Consider the following 26,313-nt stretch of genomic DNA (forward strand, 5'->3'; position numbering starts at 1 on the left):
ATTTCCACTTGGTCGATTTCACCCCTGATTTTGGTTAATTCCTGCTGTCTACTCCTCTTGGGTGAATTTGCTTCCTTTTGCTCTAGAGCTTTTAGGGGTGTTGTCAAGCTGCTAATGTGTGCTCTCTCTAGTTTCTTTTTGGAGGCACTCAGAGCTATGAGTTTTCTTCTTAGAAATGCTCTAAGTTTTCTTCTTAGAAATGCTTTCATAGTGTCCCATAAGTTTGTGTATGTTGCGGCTTCATTTTCATTAAACTACAAAAAGTTCTTAATTTCATTCTTTATTCCTTCCTTGACCAAGGTATCACTGAGAAGAGTGTCATTCAGTGTCCACGTGAATTTTGGCTTTCAATTATTTATTTTGTTATTGAAGATCAGACTTAGTCCATGGTGATCTGATAGAATGCATGGGAAATTTTTTATATTTTTGTATATGTTGAGGCTTGTTTTGTGACCAATTATGTGGTCAATTTTGGAGAAGGTACCATGAGGTGCTGAGAAGAAGGTATATCCTTTTGTTTTAGGATAAAATATTCTGTAGATATCTGTTAAGTCCATTTGTTTCAACACTTCTGTTAGTTTCACTGTGTCCCTGTTTAGTTTCTGTTTCCATGATCTGTCCATTGATGAAAGTGGAATGTTGAAGTCTCCCACTATTTTTTATGAGGTGCAATTGGTGCTTTGAGCTTTACTAAAGTTTCTTTAATGAATGTGGCTGCCCTTGTATTTGGAGCATAGGTAAGCAGATTTCAGAGTTCCTGTTGGATGTTTTTATCTTTGATGAGTCTGAAGGGCCCCTACTTGTCTTTTTTGATGACTTTGGGTTGGAAGTGGATTTTATTAGAATGGCTACTCCACCCGGCCACCTTCTTGGTCAGAGCACAGGTGTCCGCCTGGCCTGAGAGGCTTCTACCTTAGGTTTTGCGGAAGCCACCTAGGTTCTGAGATTCCATAGAGGGCAGTCTGCACAGGTGAGAGTGTGGAATATAGAGGCCAGCAGTTTCTGGGATAGGCAAGAGCCACAAAGCCTCTGAGGTGGTGCCATTTTCGGCTCCAGACAACAGGCCACCTTCCTGGTCAGAGCACAGGTGTCCGCCCGGCCTGAGAGGCTTCTACCTTAGGTTCTGAGGAAGCCACCTAGGTTCCGAGATTCCATAGAGGGCAGTCTGCACAGGTGAGAGTGTGGAATACAGAGGCCAGCAGTTTCTGGGATAGGCAAGAGCCACAAAGCCTCTGAGGTGGCGCCATTTTCGGCTCCAGACAACAGGCCACCTTCCTGGTCAGAGCACAGGTGTCCGCCCGGCCTGGGAGGCTTCTGCCTCAGGTTCCACAGGAGCCACCTTGCTTCCAGGACTCTGCGGAAAGTAGTCTTTACAGGTGAGAGTGTGGACTACTGAAACAATGACTTCTGTGACAGGCCAAAGCAACACAGATTCTCTGAAAGATCCTGTTTTGGGCCTTCATCTTCGGACAGGAGGAGGTCCAAACACCAGATAACTGTGCACCTTCCCTGAAAGAGGAGAACTTGCCTGCAGAGACTGCTCTGACCACTGAAACTCAGAGGAGAAAGCTAGTCTCCCAGGTCTGCTGATAGAGGGTAACAAAATCACCAGAGGAACAATCTCTAAACAGAGACAACTATAACAACTATCTCCAGAGATTACCAGATGGCAAAAGGTAAACATAAGAATCTTACTAACAGAAACCAGGACCACTCACCATCATCAGAACCCAGCACTCCCACTTCTCCCAGTCCAGGGCACCCCAACACACCTGAAAAGCTACACCTGGATTTAAAAGCATATCTCATGATGATGGTAGAGGACATCAAGGACTTAAATAACTCACTTAAAGAAATACAGGAGAACACTGCTAAACAAGTAGAAGTCATTAAAGAGGAAACACAAAAATCCCTTAAAGAATTGCAGGAAAACATAACCAAACAGGTAGAAGACATTAAAGAGGAAACACAAAAATCCCTTAAAGAATTGCAGGAAAACACAACCAAACAGGTGATGGAATTGAATAAAACCATCCAAGACCTAAAAAGGGAAATAGACACAATAAAGAAATCCCAAAGAGAGGCAACGCTGGATATAGAAACCCTAGGAAAGAAATCTGGAACCATAGATGCGAGCATCAGCAACAGAATAGGAGAGATGGAAGAGAGAATCTCAGGTGCAGAAGATTTCATAGAGAACATCGGCACAACAATCAAAGAAAATGGAAAATGCAAAAAGATCCTAACTCAAAACATTCAGGATATCCAGGACACAATGAGAAGACCAAACCTACGGATAATAGGAGTGGATGAGAATGAAGATTTTCAACTCAAAGGACCATCAAACATCTTCAACAAAATTATTGAAGAAAACTTCCCAAATCTAAAAAAGAGATGCCTATGAACATACAAGAAGCATACAGAACTCCAAATAGACTGGACCAAAAAAGAAATTCCACATGACACATAATAATCAGAACAACAAATGCACTAAATAAAGATAGAATACTAAAAGCAGTAAGGGAGAAAGGTCAAGTAACATATAAAGGCAAGCCTATCAGAATTACACCAGATTTTTCACCAGAGACTATGAAAGCCAAAAGAACCTGGACAGATGTTATACAGACACTAAGAGAACACAAATTCCAGCCCAAGCTATTATACCCAGCCAAACTCTCAATTACCATAGATGGAGAAACCAAAGTATTCCACAACAAAACCAAATTCACCCATTACCTCTGCACGAATCCAGCCCTTCAAAGGATAATAACAGAATAAAACCAATAGAAGGACGGGAACCACACCCTAGAAAAAAACAAGAAGTTAATCCTCCTCAACAAACCTAAAAGAAGACAGACACAAGAACAGAATGCCAAATTTAACAACAAAAATAACAGGAAGGAACAATTACTTTTCTTAATATCTCTTAATATCAATGGACTCAACTCCCCAATAAAAAGACATAGAGTAACAAACTGGCTACACAAACAAGACCCAACATTTTGCTGCTTACAGGAAACTCATCTCAGAGAAAAAAGATAGACACTACCTCAGAATGAAAGGCTAGAAAACAATTTTCCAAGCAAGTGGTATGAAGAAACAAGCTGGAGTAGCCATTCTAATATGTAACAAAGTCGACTTCCTACCCAAAATAATCAAAAAAGACAAGGAGTGGCACTTCATACACATCAAATGTTAAATCCTCCAAGAGGAACTCTCAATTCTGAATATATATGCACCAAATAAAAGGGCAGCCACATTCATTGAAGACACTTTAGTAAAGCTCAAAGCACACATTGCACCTCACACAATAATATTGGGAGACTTCAAGACACCATTTTCACCAATGGACAGATCATGGAAACAGAAACTAAACAGGGACACAGTGAAACTAACAGAAGTGATGAAACAAATGGACTTAACAGATATCTACAGAACATTTTATCCTAAAACAAAAGGATATACCTTCTTCTCAGCACCTCATGGTACCTTCTCCAATATTGACCACATATTTGGTCACAAAACAAGCCTCAACATATACAAAAATATTGAAATTGTCCCATGCATCCTATCAGATCACCATGGACTAAGGCTGATCTTCAATAACAAAATAACTAATAGAAAGTCAACATTCACTTGGAAACTGAACAACACTCTTCTCAATGATAACTTGGTCAAGGAAGGAATAAAGAAAGAAATTAAGGACTTTTTGGAGTTTAATAAAAATGAAGTCACAACATACCCAAACTTATGGGACACAATGAAAGCATTCCTAAGAGGAAAACTCATAGCTCTGAGTGCCTCCAAAAAGAAACTAGAGAGAGCACACATTAGCAGCTTGACAACACACCTAAAAGCTCTAGAACAAAAGGAAGCAAATTCACCCAAGAGGAGTAGAAGGAAGGAAATAATCAAACTCAGGGGTGAAATCAACCAAGTGGAAACAAGAAGAACTATTCAAAGAATCAACCAATCAAGGAGCTGGTTCTTTGAGAAAATTAACAAGATAGATAAACCCTTAGTCAGACTCACTAGAGGGCACAGGGACAAAATCCTAATTAACAAAATCAGAAATGAAAAGGGAAACATAACAACAGATCCTGAAGAAATCCAAAACACCATCAGATCCTTCTACAAAAGGCTATACTCAACAAAACTGGAAAACCTGGATGAAATGGACAAGTTTCTAGACAGATACCAGGTACCAAAGCTAAATCAAGATCAGGTTAATGATCTAAACAGTCCTATATCCCCTAAAGAAATAGAAGCAGGCATTAATAGTCTCCTAACCAAAAAAAGCCCAGGACCAGATGGGTTTAGTGCAGAGTTCTCTCAGGCCTTCAAAGAAGACCTAATTCCAGTTCTTCACAAACTATTCCACAAAATAGAAACGGAAGGTACTCAACCCAACTCATTTTATGAAGCCACAATTACTCTGCAAAACAAAAGACACCGTAAATAAGACAAAAAGGCCACCAACAGATTGGGAAAGATCTTTACCTACCCCAAATCGGATAGGGGACTAATATCCAATATATATAAAGAACTCAAGAAGGTGGACTCCAGAAATTCAAATAAAACCCATTAAAAAATGGGGCTCAGAGCTGTACAAAGAATTCTCACCTGAGTAATACCAAATGGCTGAGAAGCACCTGAATGAATGTTCAACATCCTTAATCATCAGGAAAGTGCAAATCAAAACAACCCTGAGATTCCACTTTACTTCAGTCAGAATGGCTAAGATCAAAAATTCAGGTGACAGCAGATGCTGGCGAGGATGTGGAGAAAGAGGAACACTTCTCCATTGTTGGTGGGATTGCAAGCTTATACAACCACTCTGGAAATCAGTCTGGCAGTTCCTCAGAAAATCGACATAGTGCGACCAGAGGATCCTGCAATACCTCTCCTGGGCATATATCCAGAAGATGTCCCAACCGGTAAGAAGGACACATGCTCCACTATGTTAATAGCAGCCTTATTTATAATAGCCAGAAGCTGGAAAGAACCCAGATGCCCCTCAACAGTGGAATGGATACAGAAAATGTGGTGCATTTACACAATGGAGTACTACTCAGCTATTAAAAAAATGAATTTATGAAATTCCTAGGCAAATGGAGGGACCTGGTGGGCATCATCCTGTGTGAGGTAACCCAATCACAAAGGAACTAGCACCATATGTACTCACTGATAAGTGGATATTAGCCCAGAAACTTAGAATAACCAAGATATAAGATATAATTTGCTAAACGCATGAAATTCAAGAAGAACGAAGACCAAAGTGTGGACAATTTGCCCCTTCTTAGAAATGGGATCAAAACACCCATGGAAGGAGTTACAGAGACAAAATTTGGAGCTGTGACGAAAGGACGGACCATCTAGTGATTGCCATATGCAGGGATCCATCCCATAATCAGCTTCCAAACGCTGACACCATTGCATACCCTAGCAAGATTTTGCTGAATGGACCCAGATATAGCTGTCTCTTTTGAGACTATGCCGGGGCCTAGCAAACACAGAAGTGGATGATCACAGTCAGCTATTTGATGGGTCACACGGCCCCCAATGGAGGAGCTAGAGAAATTACCCAAGGAGCTAAAGGGAACTGCAACCCTATAGGTGGAACAACAATATGAACTAACTAGTACCCCGGAGCTCTTGTCTCTAGCTGCATATGTATCAAAAGATTGCCTAGTCGGTCATCACTGCAATGAGAGGCCCATTGGACTTGCAAACTTTATATGCCCCAGTACAGCGGAACCCCAGGGCCAAAACCGGGGAGTGGGTGGGTAGGGGATTGGGTGGGTGGTTATGGGGGATTTTTGGGATAGCATTGAAAATGTAAACGAGGAAAATACCTAATTAAAAAAAATGAAATATATAGAACCTACTGAGTCAAAAAAAAAACTTTGAAAGGGCTTTTTCTTTGCTCAGAATTTGGTGAAATTTTATAGGTCAAATTCATATTATACTTTATTCCCAGCTATTCCAAAGTTCAAGAGTTTTACACAACACAAACATAATTTTATCATCCATTATCAGTTTCCCTTTTCTGTTGTTTTATGAAAGAAGAAATATGTCACTGAGATTGTTCACTGTTATCCATATTGAAAAGGCATGCACTACTCTAGGATTGTCCTAATCATCCATGTAATTCATGGATGTCCTTCTGAAAAGCTGAAAAAGCACAATGGGTTTTTAAGAAATAGACACAAAAACACACTACCCAAAGGAATACATCTAAGCAAATCTACAAGTGACACTTCTCTAAGTCTTGTCAGTCCCAAGGGAACTTGCTGTACCTCCAAGTTTTCTGACACACTAAGGATGTGTTTGTAGTACAGTGTCTTGCACAATAATAGACTGCAGAGTCCTCAGATGTCAGGCTCCGGAGCTCCATGTGGGCTGTGCTAGAGGATTTGTCTACAGTCAATGTGGCCTTGCCCTTGAACTTCTGGTTGTAGAAAGTATCACCATTGTAAGGATTAATACGTCCAATCCACTCAAGGCTCTTTCCATGGCTCTGCATCACCCAGTTCATAAAGTAGCCAGTAAATGAGTAACCAGAAGCCTTGCAGGATATCTTCACTGAATCCCCAGGCTTCACCAGCTCAGGTCCAGACTGCTGCAGCTGAACCTCAGAGAACACACCTGTGAAGAGAAAGACAGAGTGTATGACAGTGACATCCCAGGCCATTTCTTTTCTTCAAATTTGGAACTGGTGAGCCTCTTACCTGCAGTTACTGACAGGAGAAAGAGAAAGATCCAGCTCCATCCCATGGTTAGAGTCAGTGTCTTCAGGGACTGTGGAGAGGACAGTGATCATAGGTTGTTTTTAGGGTGTTGACATCCCTGTTTTTAACCACTGTAGACTTAGGTAATTTGCATATTCATGAGCAGGGGACTTCATATGTAAGAACCAATCCAAATGGAGAATAGCTGGAAAGGAAGGTCTTAAAGGTACTTGGGACAAGCAGCAGGATGATCCAAATCCAATTACTCTCTGAGGAAATGCATCCCATATAATTTCTGTGAACCCTGCACTGCTGTTATTCTTGTAACTACAGCGACAAATCTCTCTATCGATATTTGGCCTAAGTCTGTTACTCCACTCTGGGGCTATGTTCACATTTTGATTTACAGATAATGATTTGTGAAGATCAAAATGAAGATATTGAAAATAATAAAGATGGAAATACCCATTAGCTAAGTGCAGTGTTAAAAATTTAACGTCTTAATTAGAACTCAGTCAGATGTTGGTATGGAAGAAGGCAAATGAGAAAAGTACTGACATGGATGTTATATGGAAAATGTTTAATCTTTACTTATTATTGTTATGAGTATAATAGTCAGTGTAGAATACTGACTTTGAAATTCTGTTTTAAATTGTCACCAAAAAAAGTAAATAAAACTGTGCTCTGTCCCAGCTCCAAACCTCCAGATAATATACTTAAGATACTCTATATTACTACAGAGACAATTGCACATCCATGCTTATTGCTGCTCCATTCACAGCAGTTTGTAAATAGAGTTCATCTAGATTTACAAAAAAAGAAAAAAGAAAGGACAAAAATTGTGACAGTGTGTGGGTATAGACAATGAAATATTCTTCACTGGTAAGACATGAATTATGGATTGTACATCTATGTGGAAGAACCTAAGAAATATGCTCAATGAGTTCATTAAGGTCCTTAAAAACAAATGCTTTATGTTTTCATGTATGTGTGGTTCCATGATTTGAATAATACACTAAGATCATTCCTACCTCCACTCTGTCCCTCTGGTTTCCCCTGGGATCTTCCAATATGTCTCCCTCACAACATCCTGACCATGTCTTTTTTATTGGTTATATTATTTTTTACATATCAAATGTTATCTGCTTTCTCTGCTTCTCCTCCACAAATCTGCTATTCCTTCCCACCTGTCCCTGCTTCTATTAGGTTGCTCCCCAACTCACATGACCACTCCTGCCTCATCCCTATGCATTCTCTATTGCTGGGTCATTGAGCCTTCACAGGACCATGAGCCTCCCTTGCCATTGATAGCAGATAAGGTAATCCTCTGATACATATGGAGCTGGAGCCATGAGTCCCTCCATATGTCCTCTTTGTTTGGTGGTTTAGTCCCTGGAAGTTCTGGGGATTCTGGTCTTATTAACATTTAATGATGGACACATGTCTAATAGTAGAAGCTCAAAAGAAAAGGTACTCTACAGTGTTTTTTAGATATTTATTCTCATTAATTTCTACATTAATCTTGCTGACTTGTCTTTTGAATATATATTGTGATTATAGAGTTGTAATTTATGCGTTTCTGAGATTTGTGTGTGTGTATGTGTGTGTGTGTGTGTGTGTTTCATCATTTTTATTTTCTAATAAATTTTCATGGTTTTTTTGTATTTATAGAGAAAATGGAAGAGTTTAAAATTGAGTGAGTGGTAGATTTTTCTGGCAGAAGTTTGGAAAGAATATCATTGATCATTGTATAAATTTTAATATTTATATTTTATTACTTTTATTTTTTACAGCTCAGGCATTGCCCCCCCCTCCAGGTTCATCCTCTGACAGTTCCTCTTCATATTTTTCCTCCCCCCTGTCTTCAATAGGATGCCCCCCTTCTCAAGGTTTCCCAACTCCATGGAGCTTCATGTATCTCAAGATGTAGGTGCAACTTTTTCCACTGAGGCCAAAGCAGCCTTCCTCTTTAGATATGTGTCAGGGTCCTTGGAACAGATCCTGCATGATACTGGGATTGTGGCTCAGTGTCTGGAAGATCTCAGGAGTCTAGGTTTTCATATAATAAATAACAAGAAAATATACATCTTTGAAGTGTTTAACAAAGAATCTTCACAGTGTTTGAGTATGGAAACGTTACCTGTCAATCACAATAGACATCTGTAAGTTAAGAAAGGAAACCACAGAGCATACAGACTCTGAATCTATGTTGATAGTACATTATTATCAATGAAGCTCTTAAAGTCACCTGCTTTCCTATTGGCAGTGGAATTTAGCTCTGACAGTTCTCATTTGTAATTAGATGTAAAAGGGAAAGATCATATACATTTGGAAGCACTATGTGCCACTGCCCCTATGTGACTGATGTCCACAACTCTCTCTATGGTGGGCTGTGGCTACATGACAGGGGCCTGGTTTCAGGAACAGACTAAGCTCCTACTGTCCCTCTTGTGTCTCAGGAGGTTCGATCAGCTCAACCTTAGAGGTTTCTTCTTATGGTCCACTGCACAACAGAAAGTAATTCCCACTCAGTGCAAATATATACAAGATGCAAGTCTAGATGCGATAAGTCTGTGTGTGTGTGTGTGTGTGTGTGTGTGTGTGTGTGTGTGTGTGTGTGTGTGTATGTAGCCAACCAAGGAGAAAGAAGTTTTTTGTAGTCAACAAAGTTGAAAAAGGAGTTAGAGAGTTAAAGACTGCTTTGATATTAGCCATGGAGATACAGAGTTTGGAGTTTGCTAACCTGGTTTCCAGTCTTTATTTATTTATTTATTTATTTAAGATATTTTCTTTATATACATTTCAAATGCTATTCTGAAATTTCCCTATACCCTCCCTTTGCCCTGCTCCCCTACCACCCACTCCCACGTCTTGGCCCTGGCATTCTCCTCTATTGGGCCATATAAAGTTTGCAATACCAAGGGGCCTCTCTTCCCAGTGATGGCCGACTAGGTCATCTTCTACTACATATGCAGCTAGAGATATGAGCTCTGGGGGTACTGGTTAGTTCATATTGTTATTCTACCTATAGGGTTGCAGATCCCTTCAGCTCCTTGGGTGCTTTCTCTAGCTTCTCCATTGGGGGCCCTGTGTTCCATTTTATAGATGGCTGTGAGCATCCACTTCTGTATTTGCCAGGCACTGGCATAGCCTCATAAGAGACAGCTATAACAGGGTCCCTTCAGCAAAATCTTTCTGGCATTGTGCAATAGTGTCTGGGTTTGTTTGCTGATTATGGGATGGATCCCCGGTTGGGGTCATCTCTGGATAGTCCATCCTTGGGTCTTAGCTCCAAAGTCTGTCTCTCTGACCCCTTACATGGGTATTTTGTTTCTTCTTCTAAGGAGAAATGATGTAACATCCCATTGGTCTTCCCTCTTCTTGATTTTCTTGTGTTTTGATAATAGTATCTTGGGTGTTCTATGTTTCTGAGCTAATATTCACTTATCAGTGAATGCATATCTAATGACTTCTTTTGTGATTGGAGTACCTAACTAATGATGATATACTCCAGGTACCTCCATTTGTCCAAGAATTTCATAAATCCATTGCTATTAATTGCTGAGTAGTACTCTATTTTGTAAATGTACCAAATTTTCTTTATCCATTCTTCTGCTGAGGTACATCTGGGTCATTTCCAGGTTCTGGCTATTATAAATAAGTCTGCTACGAACATAGTAGAGCAGGTGTTCTTATTACCAGTTGAAACTTCTTCTGGGTATAAGTCAAGAAGAAGTATTGCTGGATCTCCTGGTAGTATTATGTCCAATTTCCTGAGGAAACGCCAATCTGACTTCCAGTGTGGTTGTACAAGCTTGCAATCCCACCGGAAGTGGAGGAGTGTTTCTCTTTATCCACATCCTCACCAGCATCTGTTGTCACCTGAATTTTTGATCTTAGCCATTCTGACTGGTGTGAGGTGGAATCTCAGGGTTGTTTTGATTTGCATTTCCCTGATGATTAAGTATGTTGAACATTTTTTTCAGGTGCTTCTCAGCCATTCGGTATTCCTCAGTTGAGAATTCTTTGTTTAGCTCTGAACCCCATTTTTAATGGGGTACTTGAAGTTCTGGAGTCCAGCTTCTTGAAATCTTTGTACATATTGGATATTAGTCCACAATCAGATTTCAAATTGGTAAAAACCCTTTCCCAATCAATTGGTGAGCTTTTTGTGTTATTGACAGTGTCTTTTGCCTTATTGAAGGTTTGCAATTTTATGAGGTCCCATTTGTCAATTCTTTTTTTTTTCCATTTTTATTAGGTATTTAACTCATTTACATTTCCAATGCTGTACCAAAAGTCCCCCATATCCACCCACCCCCACTCCCCTGCCCACCCACTCCCCCTTTTTGGCCCTGGTGTTCCCCTGTACTGGGGCATATAAAGTTTGCAAGTCCAATGGGCCTCTCTTTCCAGTGATGGCCGACTAGGCCATCTTTTGATATATATGCAGCTAGAGTCAAGAGCTCTGGGGTATTGGTTAGTTCATAATGTTGTTCCACCTATAGGGTTGCAGATCCCTTTAGCTCCTTGGCTACTTTCTCTAGCTCCTCCATTGGGAGCCCTATGATCCATCCATTAGCTGACTGTGAGCATCCACTTCTGTGTTTGCTAGGCCCCGGCATAGTCTCACAAGAGATAGCTACATCTGGGTCCTTTCAATAAAATCTTGCTAGTGTATGCAATGGTGTCAGCGTTTGGATGCTGATGATGGGGTGGATCCCTGGATATGGCAGTCTCTACATGGTCCATCCTTTCATCTCAGCTCCAAACTTTGTCTCTGTAACTCCTTCCATGGGTGTTTTGTTCCCAAATCTAAGGAGGGGCATAGTGTCCACACTTCAGTCTTCATTCTTCTTGAGTTTCATGTGTTTAGCAAATTATATCTTATATCTTGGGTATCCTAGGTTTGGGGCTAATATCCACTTATCAGTGAATACATATTGTGTGAGTTTCTTTGTGAATGTGTTACCTCACTCAGGATGATGCCCTCCAGGTCCATCCATTTGGCTAGGAATTTCATAAATTCATTCTTTTTAATACCTGAGTAGTACTCCATTGTGTAGATGTACCACATTTTCTGTATCCATTCCTCTGTTGAGGGGCATCTAGGTTCTTTCCAGCTTCTGGCTATTATAAATAAGGCTGCTATGAACATAGTGGAGCATGTGTCCTTCTTACCTGTTGGGGCATCTTCTGGATATATGCCCAGGAGAGGTATTGCTGGATCCTCCGGTAGTACTATGTCCAGTTTTCTGAGGAACCGCCAGACTGATTTCCAGAGTGGTTGTACAAGCCTGCACTCCCACCAACAATGGAGGAGTGTTCCTCTTTCTCCACATCCACGCCAGCATCTGCTGTCACCTGAATTTTTGATCCTAGCCATTCTGACTGGTGTGAGGTGGAATCTCAGGGTTGTTTTGATTTGCATTTCCCTGATGATTAAGGATGTTGAACATTTTTTCAAGTGCTTCTCTGCCATTCGGTATTCCTCTGGTGAGAATTCTTTGTTCAGTTCTGAGCCCCATTTTTTAATGGGGTTATTTGATTTTCTGAAGTCCACCTTCTTGAGTTCTTTATATATGTTGGATATTAGTCCCCTATCTGATTTAGGATAGGTAAAGATCCTTTCCCAATCTGTTGGTGGTCTTTTTGTCTTATTGACGGTGTCTTTTGCCTTGCAGAAACTTTGGAGTTTCATTAGGTCCCATTTGTCAATTCTCGATCTTACAGCACAAGCCATTGCTGTTCTGTTCAGGAATTTTTCCCCTGTGCCCATATCTTCAAGGCTTTTCCCCTGCAAGCCATTGCTATTCTGTTTAGGAATTTATCCCCTGTGCCCATATCTTTAAGGCTTTTCCCTACTTTCTCCTCTATTAATTTCAGTGTCTCTGATCTTACGTGGTGGTCTTTAATCCACGTAGACTTGAACTTTCTACAAGAAGATAAGAATGGATCAATTCACATTCTTCTACATGATAACCGCCAGTTGTGCCAGCACCAATTATTGAAAATGCTGTCTTTTTTCCACTGGATGGTTTTAGCTTCCTTGTTAAAGATTAAGTAACCATAGCTGTGAGGATTCGTTTCTGGGTCTTCAATTCTATTCCTTTGGACTACCTGTCTGTCACTGTACCATTACCATGCTGTTTTTATCACAATTGCTCTGTAGTACAGCTTAATGTCAGGCATGGTGATTCCACAAGGGTTTCTTTTATTGTTGAGAATAGTTTTTGCTATCCTAAATTTTTTTCCAGTTTTTGCCCTTTCTATCTCAGTAAAGAATTGAGTTGGAATTTTGATGGGATTGAATTGAATCTATAGATTGCTTTCAGCAGGATAGCCATTTTTACTATATTGATTCTGCATATCCATGACTATGGGATTTCTTTCTACCTCCTGAGATCTTCTTCAATTTCTTTCTTCAATGACTTGTAGTTCTTATCATACAGACCTTTCACTTCCTTAGTTAGTGTCACACCAAGGTATTTTATATTATTTGTAACTATTGTGAAGGGTATTGTTTCCCTAATTTCTTTCTCAGTCCATTGATCCTTTTTGTAGAGAAAGGCCATTGATTTATTTGAGTTAATTTTATATCCAGCTACTGCACTGAAGCTGTTTATCAGATTTCGGAGTTCTCTGGTGGAATTTTTGGGCGCACTGATATATAATATCATATCATTTACAAATAGTGACATTTTGACTTCTTCCTTTCCAATTTGTATTCCCTTGATGTCCTTTTTTTGTTGAATGGCTCTGATTAGAACTTCAAGTACTATATTGAATAGGTAGGGAGAAAGTGGGCATCCTTGTCTATTCCCTGATTTTAGTGAGGTTGCTTCGAGTTTCTCTCCATTTAGTTTGATGTTGTTTTCTGGTTTGCTGTACATTGCTTTTTATTATGTTTAGGTATGGGCTTTTAATTCCTGATCTTTCCAAAACTTTTATAATGAAGGAATGATGGTTTTTGTCACATGCTCTCGGCATCTAATGAGATAATCATGTGGTTTTTTGTCCTTGAGTTTGTTTATATAGTGGATTACATTGATAGATTTCCGTATATTAAACCATCCCTGCATCCCTGGGATGAACTCTACTTCGTCACAATGGATGATCATTTTGATGTGTTCTTGGATTCAGTTTGTGAGGATTTTATTGAGTATTTTTTATCGATAATAATAAGGGAAATTGGTCTGAAATTCACTTTCTATGTTGGATCTTTGTGTGTTTTAGGTATTAGAGTAATTGTGGCTTCATGGAATAAATTGGGTAGAGTACCTTCTGCTTCTGTTTTGTGGAATAGTCTGTGAAGAACTGGAATTAGATCTTCTTTGAAGGTCTGATAAAACTCTGTACTAAACCCATCTTGTCCTGGGCTTTTTTTTTTTTTTTTGGTTGGGAGACTATTAATGACTGCTTCTATATCTTTAGGGGAAATGGGGCTGTTTAGATCATTAATCTGATCCTGATTTAACTTTGGTACCTTGTATCTGTCTGGGAAGATGTCCATTTCATCCAAGATTTCCAGTTTTGTTTATTATAGCCTTTTGTAGTAGGATCTGATGATGTTTTGGATTTCCTCATGATCTGTTGTTTTGTCTGCTTTTTCATTTCTGATTTTGTTAATTAGGAGACTGTCCCTGTGCCCTCTAGTTAGTCTGGTTAAGGGTTTATCTATCTTGTTTTTTTTTTTTTTCAAAGAACCAGCTTCTAGCTTGGTTGATTCTTTGAGTAGTTCTTTGTGTTTCCACTAGGTTGATTTCAGCCCTGAGTTTGATTATTTCCTGCCATCTACTCCTCTTGGCTGACTTTGCTTCCTTTACTTCTAGAGCTTCTAGGTGTGCTGTCAGTGTGCTAGTGTATGCTCTCTCTAGTTTCTTTTTGGAGGCACACAGGGGTATGTGTATTTCTTTAGGACTGCCTTCATTGTGTCCCATAAGTTTGGATATGTTGCGGCTTCAATTTCATTAAACTCTAAAAAGTCTTTAATTTCTTTCTTTATTTCGTCCTTGGCCAAGGATTCATTGAGTGGAGTGTTTTTCAATTTCCACATAAATGTTGGCTTTCTATTATTTAGGTTGCTATTGAAGATCAGCCTTAGTCCATGGTGATCAGATAGGAAGCATGGGATAATTTCAGTATTTTTTATCTGTTGAGTCCTGTTTTGTGACCAAAATATGTGGTTGATTTTGGAAGAGGTAACATGTGGCACTGAGAAGAAGGTATATCCTTTTGTTTTAGGATAAAATGTTCTGTAGATATCTGTCAGGTCCATTTGTTTCATCACTTCTGTTAGTTTCAGTGTGTCCCTGTTTAGTTTCTGTTTCCAGGATCTGTCCATTGGTGAGAGTGGGGTGTTGAAGTCTCCCACAATTCTTGTGTGAGGTGCAATGTTTGCTTTGAGCTTTACTAAAGTTACTTTAATGAATGTGGCTGCCCTTATATTTGGGGCATCAATATTCAGAATTGAGAGTTCATATTGGTAGATTTTAACTTTGATGAGTATGAATTGCCCCTCCTTGCTTTTTTGATAACTTTGGGTTGGAAATCCAATTATTTATTATCCAAATTATTTATTCAATATAAGAATGGCTACTCCAGCTTGTTTCTTCGGACCATTTGCTTGGAAATTTGTTTTCCAGCCTTTCACACTGACATAGTGTCTGTCCTTTTTTCTGAGGTGAGTTTCCTGTAAGCAACAAAATGTTGGGTCCTGTTTTTGTAGCTAGTCTATTAGTCTATGACTTTTAATTGGGGAATTGAGTCCATTGATATTAAGAGAAATTAAGGAAAAGTAATTGTTTCTTCCTTTTATTTTTGTTGTTAAAGTTGGGATTCTGTTCTTGCGGATGTCTTCATTAGGTTTGTGGAAGGATTACTTTCTTGCTTTTTCTAGGGTGTGGTTTCTGTCCCTGTGTTGGTGTTTTCCCTTTGTTATCATTTGAATGGCTGGATTTGTGGAAAGATGTTGTCTGAATTTGGTTTTCCCATAGAATACTTTGGTTTCTCCATCTATGGTAATTGAGAATTTTGCTGTGTATAGTAGCCCAGGCTGGCATTTGTGTTCTCTTAGGGTCTGCATATTATCTGCCCAGGATCTTCTAGCTTTCATAGTCTGTGGTAAGAAATCTTGTGAGATTCTAATAGGCCTGCATTTTTATGTTACTTGACCTTTTTCCCTTACTGCTTTTAATAGTCTATATTGGGCAATGGTCACAAATAATATAAAGTACATTGGTGTGACTCTAACTAAGGAAGTGAAAGATCTGTATGATAAGAACTTCTAGTCTCTGAAGAAAGAAATTAAAGAAGATCTCAGAAGATGGAAAGATCTCCCGTTCTCATGGATTGGCAGAATCAATATAGAAAAATGGCTATCTTGCCAAAAGCAATCTACAGATTCAACGTAATCCCCATCAAAATTCCAACTCAATTTTTCAACGAATTAGAAAAGGCAATCTGAAAATTCATCTGGAATAACAAAAAAAACTAGGAGAGCAAAAACTCTGCTCAAGGATAAAAAAAAAAAAAAAAAAAAAAAAAAAAACACTGGTGGAATCACCATGCCTGACCTAAAGCTGTACTAGAGAGCAATTGTGATAAAAACTGCATAGTACTGGTATAACAACAGACAAGTAGACCAATGGAATAGAATTGAAGACCCAAAATGAACCCACACACCTATGGTCACTTGATCTTTGACAAGGGTGCAGAAAACATCCACTGGAAAAAAAGACAGCATTTTCAACAAATGGTGCTGGCAAAACTGGTGGTTATCATGTAGAAGAATGCAAATTAATCCATTCCTATCTCCTTGTACTAAAGTCAATTCTAAGTGAATTGAGGAACTCCACATAAAAAAGAGACACTGAAACTTATAGAGGAGAAAGTGGGGAAAAGCCTCAAAGAGATGGGCACAGGGGAAAAATTGCTGAGTAGAACAGCAATGGCTTGTGCTGTAAGATCGAGAATTGACAAATGGGACTTCATAAAACTGCAAATCTTCTGCAAGGCAAAAGACACCATCAATAAGACAAAAGGGCCACCAACAGATTGGGAAAGGATCTTTACTTATCCTAAATTAGATAGGGGACTAATATCCAATATATATAAAGATCTTGATAAGGTGGGCTCCAGAAGATCAAATAACCCCATTTAAAAATGGGCTCAGAGCTGAACAAAGAATTCTCACCTGAGGAATACCGAATGATGAGAAGCACCTGAAAAAATGTTCAACATCATTAATCATCAGGGAAATGCAAATCAAAACGACCCTGAGATTCCACCTCACACCAGTCAGAATGGCTAAGATCAAAAATTCAAGTGACAGCAGATGCTGGTGAGGATGTAGAAAAGAGGAACACTCCTCCATTGTTGGTGTGATTGCAAGCTTGTACAACCACTCTGGAAATCAGGCTGGTGGTTCCTCAGAAAATTGGACATAGTACTACTGGAGGACCCCGCAATACCTCTCCTGGGCATATATCTAGAAGATGTCCCAACCAGTAAGAAGTACACATGCTCCACTATGTTCATAGCAGCCTTATTTATAATAGCCAGAAGCTGGAAGGAACCCAGATGCCCCTCAATAGAGGAATGGATACAGAAAATGTGGTACATTTACACAATGGAGTACTACTCAGCTATTAAAAAGAATGAATTTATGAAATTCTTAGGCAAATGGATGGACCTGGTGGGCATCATCCTGAGTGAGGTAACCCAATCACAAAAGAACTCACAAAATATGTACTCATTGATAAGTGTATATTAGCCCAGAAACTTAGAATACCCAAGATATAAGATACAATTTGCTAAACGCATGAAATTCAAGAAGAATGAAGACCAAAGTGTGGACACTGTGCCCCTTCTTAGAATTGGGAACAAAACTCCCAGCGAAGGAATTACAGAGACAAAGTTTGGAGCTGTGACAAAAGGATGGACCATCTAGAGACTGCTATATCCAGAAATCCACCCCATAATGGGCTTCCAAATGCTGACATCATTGCATACACTTGCAAGATTTTGCTGAATGGACCCAGATATAGCTGTCTCTTGTGAGATTATGCCAGGGCCTAACAAACACAGAAGTGGATGATCACAGTCAGCTATTGGATGGATCACAGGGCTCCCAAGGGAGGAGCTAGAGAAAAATACCCAAGGAGCTAAAGGGATATGCAACCCTATAGATGGAACAACATTATGAACTAGCTAGTACCCCAGAGCTCTTGACTCTATCTGCATATGTATCAAAAGATGGCCTAGTCGGGCATCACTGGAAAGAGAAGCCCATTGGACACACAAACTTTATATGCCCCAATACAGGGGAGCACCAGGACCAAAAAAAATGGGAATGGGTGGGTAGTGAAGTGGGGGTGGAGGGTATGGGAGACTTTTGGGATAGCATTGGAAATGTAATTGAGGAAAATAGGTAATAAAAAATTATATATATATATATACATATATATATATATATATATATATATATATATATATATATATATATATATATATAAAATAAAAGTCTGGGTCCACATGCACACCTACTATGCAAATTTTACAAGAAAATTTGTTTTGGCGCAAGGTAAATGACCCTCTTCATTTATGAAATCAGGAGTTCTGTATAAGAAGTACAGACTTAAGATGTTGAAAGTGCTTATTCTTTGCCCAGAACTTTGTGAAATTTTGCTGTTAAAATTCATATTACACTTTATTCCCAGCTATTCCAAAGTTCAAGTTTTTTACACACTGCAGAATAGTTTTATCATATATAATCACATTTTCCATTTTTTGTTGTTTTCTAAAAGAAGAAAATTGCCAAGGAAAGTGTTCACAGTTATCCATATTGACAAGGCATGGGTTACTCCTGGGACTTCCTAGTAAACTGCATGTAATTCATGGATGCCCTTGTGAAAAGCTTAAAAAGCATACTAGGACTTTAAGAAATAGACACAAAACACACTATTCAAATGACTGCATCTAAGCAAATCTGCAAGTGACCATTCTCTAACTCTTGTCAATCCCAAGGGACCTTGCTGTACCTCCATGGTTTCTGACACACTCAGGATGTGTTTGTAGCACTGTGTCTTGCAGAGTAATAGACCGCAGAGTCCTCAGAAGTCAGGCTGCCGAGCTCCATGTAGGCTGTGCTGGAGGTATTGTCGACAGTCAATGTGGCCTTGCCCTTGAATTTCTGGTTGTAGCTAGTACCACCATTGTAAGGATAAACATGTCCAATCCACTCAAGGCTCTTTCCATGGCTCTGCTTCACCCAGTGCATGTATTAGTCAGTGAATGTGAATCCAGAAACCTTGCAGGATAACTTCACTAAAGCCCCAGGCTTCACCAACTCAGGTCCAGACTGTTGCAGCTGGACCTCAGAGTGGACACCTGTGAAGAGAAAGACAGAGTGGATGTCAGTGACATCCCAAGCCATTTCTTTTCTTCAGATTTGGAACTGGTGAGCCCCTTACCTGCAGTTCCTGACAGGAGGAAGAGAAAGATCCAGCTCCATCCCATGGTTAGAGTCAGTGTGTTCAGTGTCTGTGGAGAAGACATTGGTTATATGTTGTTTTCAGGTTGTTGATATCCCTGTTTCTAACCACCATAGACGTAGGTAATTTGCATATTCATGACCAGGTGACTTTCACTGAAAGTCCAGCCTTCACTACCTTAGGTACAGACTGCTGCAGGTGGACCTCAGAGTAGACACCTGTGTGGAGAAAGGCCGAATTTATGTAAGTGACATCCCAGGCCATTTCTTTTCTTCAGATCTGGAACTGATGATCCCCTTAACTGTAGTTCCTGACAAGAGGAAGAGAAAGTTCCAGCTCCATTCCATGGTTAGAATCAGTGTGTTCAGGGACTGTGGAGAGGGCACAGGTCTTATGTTGTTTTCAGGGTGTGGACATCCCTGTTTTTAACCACCATAGCCTCAGGTAATTTGCATAGTCATGAGCAGGGGACTTTGTACATAAGAACTTAGTCCAACTGGTGAAGAGGTGGAGAAGAGGTGGAGAGGAAGCACTGAAAAGGCACATGGGTAAACTAGCAGGATGGTCTAGTCCAAATCCAATAACTCCCTGTGGAAATGCATCCCGTACACTTTCTATTAGCCCTTCACTGCTGGTATGGTTGTAACTACAGGGACAAATGTCTCAATCTATACTTGGCCTATGTCTGTTCCTGCACTCTGGGATATGTTAACACGTTGATTTAAATATAATGCTTTTTGAAGATCAAGATGTTGATGATGATGATGTTGAAGAAGATGATGAAGAAGATAATGATAATGATAATGTTGGGAATAGCAATTAAAAAGATTTAATGTCTCAATTAGAACTCAGTCAGATGTTGATAAGGAAGAAGACAAATGAGAAAACTAATAACATGGATGGGGAAAATGTTGAATCTTTACTCATTATTAATATGAGTGCACTAGTGTGATATACTGACTTTAGAATTCTGTTTGAAATTGTCACCAAAAAGAGTAAAAAAACTGTGTTGTGTCGAAGCTTCTTCCCTCCCAAGCATGTACTCAAATAACTATATATTATTACGGAGACAGTTACACATCCATGTTTATTGCTACTCCATTCACAGAAACTGGGAAATGGAATCAATTTACATTTATAAAAAAGGACAAATAGATACTGACAATGTTTGGTTTATAGACAATGGAATATTCCTCAGTGTATACCAGGAAATATTATTTGTATACTAATGTTTAAGAACATGGAATATTTGCTCCATGATGTTAACAAGGTCCATATAAACAAATGCTTTATGTTTTCATTTATGTGTGGTTGCATGATTTGAATAACACACTATGATCTTTCCTACCTCCACCCTCTCCCTCTGGTTTTATTTGGCACCTTCAAATATGGTTCTCTCATAATATCCTGACCAAGTCTTTTATTGGTTATTATATTTATTTACATATCTAATGTTATCTCATTTCCCTGGTTCCCCTCCACTAATCCCCTATCCAATCACACCTGCCCCTGCTTCTATAGGTTACTCCCCCAAACCATATATCCACTCCTGCCACATCCTTCTAGAATTCTCCTATGTTTGATCATCGAGCATTCACAGCACAATGAGCCTTTCCTGCCATGCATGCCAGTTAAAGTTATCCTCTGATACATATGCAGCCAGAGCCATGAGTCCCTCCATGTGTATTCATCTACATGTGGAGGTCCTTGGGGCCTTATGTGACTGATATCCACAACTCTTTATGGTGGGCTGTGGCTATATGATAGGGGTCTGGTCTCAGGAACAGACAAAGCTCCCTCTGTGTTTCTGGGGCTTCAAGCTGAGCTCAAACTTAGAGGCTTCTTCTCATGGCCCCTTGCCCAACAGAAAGTAACTCCCACTCAGTCCAAACATATACAAGATAAAAGTCTAGATATTATAAGTCCATGTGTATGTATGTACATGTGTGTTTCTGTCTGTGTGTGTGCATGCTTATATGTGTTTGTGTGTGTGTGTGTTTGTGTGTGTGTGTGTTCGTATGTAGCCAACACAGGAGAAAGAAATTTGTTGTAGTCGAGAAAGATGAAAACGCAGGTGGAAAGCTAAAGACTGCTTTGACATTAGCCATGAAGGTGCAGAGTTGGAGTTTTCCTAGTTGGTTTCCAGTCTTGCTTTAGAGATTAAAGTTGAGTAATTGGGTGAATCGCAGAAGAGATTTTGAAGTTTGGACATTCTTTTGCTTTTCTTGGATATTTTATTTATTTCTATTTCAAATATTATTCCTTTACAGGTTTCCTTTCTGGAAGCCCCATTCCATCGTCCCCAAACCCTGCCTCTAAGAGGGTGCTACCCTACACTAACCCACCCACACCCACCTTCCCACCATGGCATTCCACTGCTTTGGGGCATTGAACTACCAAAGGCCCAAGAGCCATTCCTCCCTATGATTTCAAAACAAGGACATCCTATACCTCATATGTGGATGGAGCCATGGGTTCCTCCATGTGTATTATTTTGGTGGTCCTGTCCCGAGGAGCCTGTGGGAGGGATGTTCTGGCTGGTTGACACTGTTGCTCCCTCGGTGGGGCTGTTAACCACATCAGCACCTTCAGTCCCTTCTATAACCCTGGCGTCATGGACCCCTCGCTCTGATAAGGGTTTGGCTGTGACCATTTGATTCTTTATTTTTCAGATTCTGACAGAGAATTTTGGGAGATAGCCATATCAGGCTCCCATCACAAGAACGTCCCACCATCTGCAGTAGAATCTGGTCTTGGCAACTGCATATGGGATGGATCTCCAGGTAGGGCAGTATGAATGGCCTTTCCTTTTGTCTGTGCTCCCCATTTTGTCCCCATAATACCTCCTGTGAGTATTCTGTCATGCTCTCCTGCCTTGATGATACTCGACTGAACATCGACAACAGTAAATCAGGCCCAATTAAAAGTTGTCTGTCATAAAATTGCCTTGGCCATGGTCTCTGTTCACAGCAGTAAAATCTAAACATGATATGTGACATATATGAATAGTAAATTCAGGATTGCAGGAGTATTTACTCAACAGCACACTTACTTCTAACATTTGTCTCAGAGTCTTCATTTTCATCTCTCCTATATTCATCCTCACTCCAACATCTCAGGACTGTTCGACATAGCAATGGCAGAAATGATGCAGCTTTGCATTCTGGTATTAATGCCTCTTCTTTTCTAAGTTCCTGGAACTTCTGGCAGACCACATAAGCAAGTTAGCAAAACACCTAAAATACACTTAAGACTTATGACTGCCCTTTTCTGTACTGTTGCAGAATCTTGTTTTGCCTGTAGCCTTAGTCCTGCTGAGATGCTTCAAAGCTGAATTAAAAAGTCTGGGTCCACATGAACACCTACTATTCCGAGGTTTACAAGGAAATTTTTGTTACAGCAAGGTAAATGACCCTCTTCATTTATAAAATAAGGAGTTCTGAATAGGAAGTATAGACTTAAGACTTAAGACTTTGAAAGGGCTATTTCTTTGCTCAGAACATGGTGGAAATTTATGGGTCAAATTCACATTATAGGGATATACTAATCAGCAGCATGTAATTCATGGGTGTCCTTCTGCAAAGCTGAAAAAGCAAAATAGGACTTTAAAAAATAGACACAAAAAACACATTACCCAAATAACAGCATCTAAGCAAATCTACAAGCTACTCCTCTCTAAGTCTTGTCAGTCTCAAGGCACCTTGCTGCACCTTCCAGTTTTCTGACATACTCAGGCTGTGGTTACAACACTGTGTCTTGCACAGTAATAGACCGAAGAGTCCTCAGATGTCAGGCTGTGGAGCTCCATGTACGCTGTGCTGGAGGATGTGTCTACAGTCAATGTGGCCTTGCCCTTGAACTTCTGGTTGTAGCTAGTACAACCATTGTTAGGGTTAATATATCCAATCCACTCAAGGCTCTTTCCATGGCTCTGCTTCACTCAGTGCATGTAGTAGTCACTGAATGAATAACCAGAAGCCATGCAGGATATCTTCACTGAAGCCCCAGGCTTCACCAGCTCAGGTCCAGACTGTTGCAGCTGGACCTCAGAGAGGACACCTGTGAAGAGAAAGACAGAGTGGATGTCAGTGACATCCCAAGCCATTTCGTTTCTTCAGATTTGGAACTGGTGAGCCCCTTACCTGCAGTTCCTGACAGGAGAAAGAGAAAGATCCAGCTCCATCCCATGGTTAGAGTCAGTGTGTTCAGAGTCTGTGGAGAGGACATTGGACATATGTTGTTTTCAGTGTGTTGATATTCCTGTTTTAAATACCATAGACTTAGGTAATTTGCATATTAATGACCAGGGGACTTTGTATATAATAACCAATCCAAATGGAGAATAGATGGAGAGGAAGGACTTAAAGGTACATAGGTCAAGCAGCAGGATGGTCTAGTCCAAATCCAATAACTCTCAGAGGAAATTGACCCCAAACATTTTCTGTGAGCCCTGCACTGCTGGTATTCTTGTAACTACAAGGACAAATCTCTCAATCTGTATTTGGCCTAAGTCTGTTTCTCCACTCTGGGGCTATGTTCACATTTTGATTTACAGATAATGAATTGTGAAGATGAAGATGATGATGAAGATAATGCTGATGATAAGGATGGAAATACCCTTTAGCTAAGTGCAGTTTAAAAAGATTTAATGTCTTAATTAGAATTTAGTCATATGTTGATAAGGAAGAAGGCAAATGAGAAAATTAATGACATGGATGTGATGTGGAAAATGTTTAATTTTTACTTATTATTGTTATGAGTATACTAGTCACTGTCACATACTGATTTTGAAATTCTATTTTAAATTGTCACCAAAAAAGTAAATAAAACTTTGCTGTGTCCCAGCTCCATACCTCCAAATAATATACTCCAGTTACTCTATATTACTATAGAGACAACTGCACATCCTTGCTTATTGCTGCTCCATTCACAGCAGCTTGTAAATAGAGTTCATCTAGATTTACAATAAACAAAAAAAAAAGACAAAAAATACTGACAATATGTGGGTATAGACTATGAAATATTCTTCACTGGTAAAACATGAACTAAAAATTGTATACCTATGTTTAAGAACCTATGAAATATGCTCAAAGAGTTCATCAAGGCCCTTAAACAAATGCTTCATGTTTTCATTTATGTGTGGTTCCATGATTTGAATTATTCACTATGATCATTCCTACCTCCACTCTGTCCATCTAGTTTCCCTTGGGATCTTCCAATATGTCTCTCTCAGAACAACCTCACCATGTCTTTTTTATTGGTTATTTTATTTATTTACATATCAAATGTTATCTCCTTTCCTTGCTTTTCCTCCACAAATCTGCTATCCCTTCCCACCTGTGCCTTCTTCTATTAGGTTGCTCCCCAAACCACATGTCCACTCCTGCCTCATTCCTATGCATTCTCTTATGCTGGCTCATTGATCCTACACAGGACCATGAGCCTCCCTTGCCATTGATAGCAGATAAGGTAATCCTCTGAAACATATGGTGCTGGAGACATGAGTCCCTCCATATGTACTCTTTGTTTGGTGGTTTAGTCCCTGGGAGCTCAGGGGATTCTGGTCTTATTAACAACATTTAATGATGGACACATATCTAATAGTAGAAGCTCAAAAACAAACAAACTCTACAGTGCTTTTGTAGATATTTATTCTCATTAATTTCTACATCAATTTTGCTGACTTGCATTTTGAATATATATTGTGATTATAGAGTTGCATTTTATGCATTTCTGAGGTTTGTGTGTGTATGTGAGTGTGTGTGTGTGTTTGTGTGTGTTGTGTGTGTGTGTTTGTGTGTGTGTGTTTCATCATTTATATTTTTAATAAACTTTTATGGTTTTCTTGTATCTGTAGAAAAAAATGGGCAAGTTTACATGTGAGTGAGTGGTGGACTTTCTGGAAGAAATTTGGAAAGAATAGCAGTGATCAGAAAACACTGTGTAAATTTTAATATTTATATTTAATCACTTTTTTTTACAACTCAGTAATTTCCCTCCTCCAGATCCATCCTCTGACAGTTCCTCTTCATACTTTTCTTCCTCCCTTTCTTCAATAGGATGCCCCCCTTCACAAGGTTTCCCAACTCAGTGGGGCTTCATGTATCTCAAGATGTAGGTCCAACTTCTCCCACTGAGGCCAAAGCAGGCTGTCCTCTGCATATTTGTGTCAGGATCCTTGGAACAGATCCTGTATGATACTGGGATGGTGGCTCAGTGTATGAAAGATCTCAGGAGTCTAGGTTTACATGTAATAAATAACAAGAAAATATACATCTTTGAAGTGTTTAACAGAGATTCTTCACAGTGTTTGAGTATGGAAACTTTACATGTCAATCACAATAGGCATCTGTTAGTTAAGAAAGGAAACCACAGAGGATACAGAGTAATCCCATACCACACCTCTATGTTGGGGATTCTTGGCTCCTTTTTGACCCCTGCTGGTCATGAACTCACCTGGAGTTTAGATTTTCCATCTTTTACACTATAGCTGCCCAGTGCCACTTCAGCAGTAGCATATCCTTGCAACTAATATGCTTGCAGGTCACAGAGGAAGGGACAATTGGCTCTCCTTTATAGTGAGACAATGACTGATGTCTCTGACTCTGAATCTATTTTGCTAGTACATTATCATCAATGAAGCTCTCAAAGTCACCTGCTTTCCTATTGGCAGTGGAATTTAGCTCTAAAAGTTCTCATTTGTAATTAGGTCTAAAAGGGAAAGATCTTCCACATGTGGAAGGGCTATGTGCCACTGCCTCTATGTGACTGATGTCCACAACTCTCTCTATGGTGGATTGTGGCTACATGACAGGAGTCTGGTATCAGGAACAGACAAAGCTCCTACTGTCCCTCTTGTGTCTCAAGAGTTTCAAGCCAAGCTCAACCTTAGAGTTTTATTCCACGGTCCACTGCCCAACATAAAGTAATTCCCAATCAGTCCAATCATATTCAATATGCAAGTCAATATACTATAATTCTCTCTCTCTCTCTCTCTCTCTCTCTCTCTCTCTCTCTCTCTCTCTCTCTCTGTTTCTCTCTCTCTCCCTCTGTGTGTGTGTGTGTGATTGATTGTGTGTGTGTTTGTC

The 26,313-nt window shown here is 39.7% G+C and overlaps 2 pseudogenes, 1 gene segment (V, D, J or C) and 1 further gene; all 4 read right to left on the reverse strand.

Moving 5' to 3' along the window:
• Igh (immunoglobulin heavy chain complex) overlaps positions 1-26,313 on the reverse strand; it is a 2,751,187-nt gene that overhangs the window by 1,458,661 nt on the left and 1,266,213 nt on the right.
• Positions 6,344-6,637, reverse strand: Ighv1-20 (immunoglobulin heavy variable V1-20). The segment is given in 1 exon segment: positions 6,344-6,637. A coding segment is annotated over 1 exon segment (294 nt).
• On the reverse strand, positions 18,817-19,110 carry Ighv1-21-1 (immunoglobulin heavy variable 1-21-1; annotated as a pseudogene). Its single transcript is given in 1 exon segment — positions 18,817-19,110. A coding segment is annotated over 1 exon segment (294 nt).
• On the reverse strand, positions 22,955-23,412 carry Ighv1-21 (immunoglobulin heavy variable V1-21; annotated as a pseudogene). Its single transcript is given in 1 exon segment — positions 22,955-23,412. A coding segment is annotated over 1 exon segment (458 nt).

Source organism: Mus musculus, chromosome 12, assembly GCF_000001635.26.
Source record: "Mus musculus strain C57BL/6J chromosome 12, GRCm38.p6 C57BL/6J".
Taxonomy (NCBI): domain Eukaryota; kingdom Metazoa; phylum Chordata; class Mammalia; order Rodentia; family Muridae; genus Mus; species Mus musculus.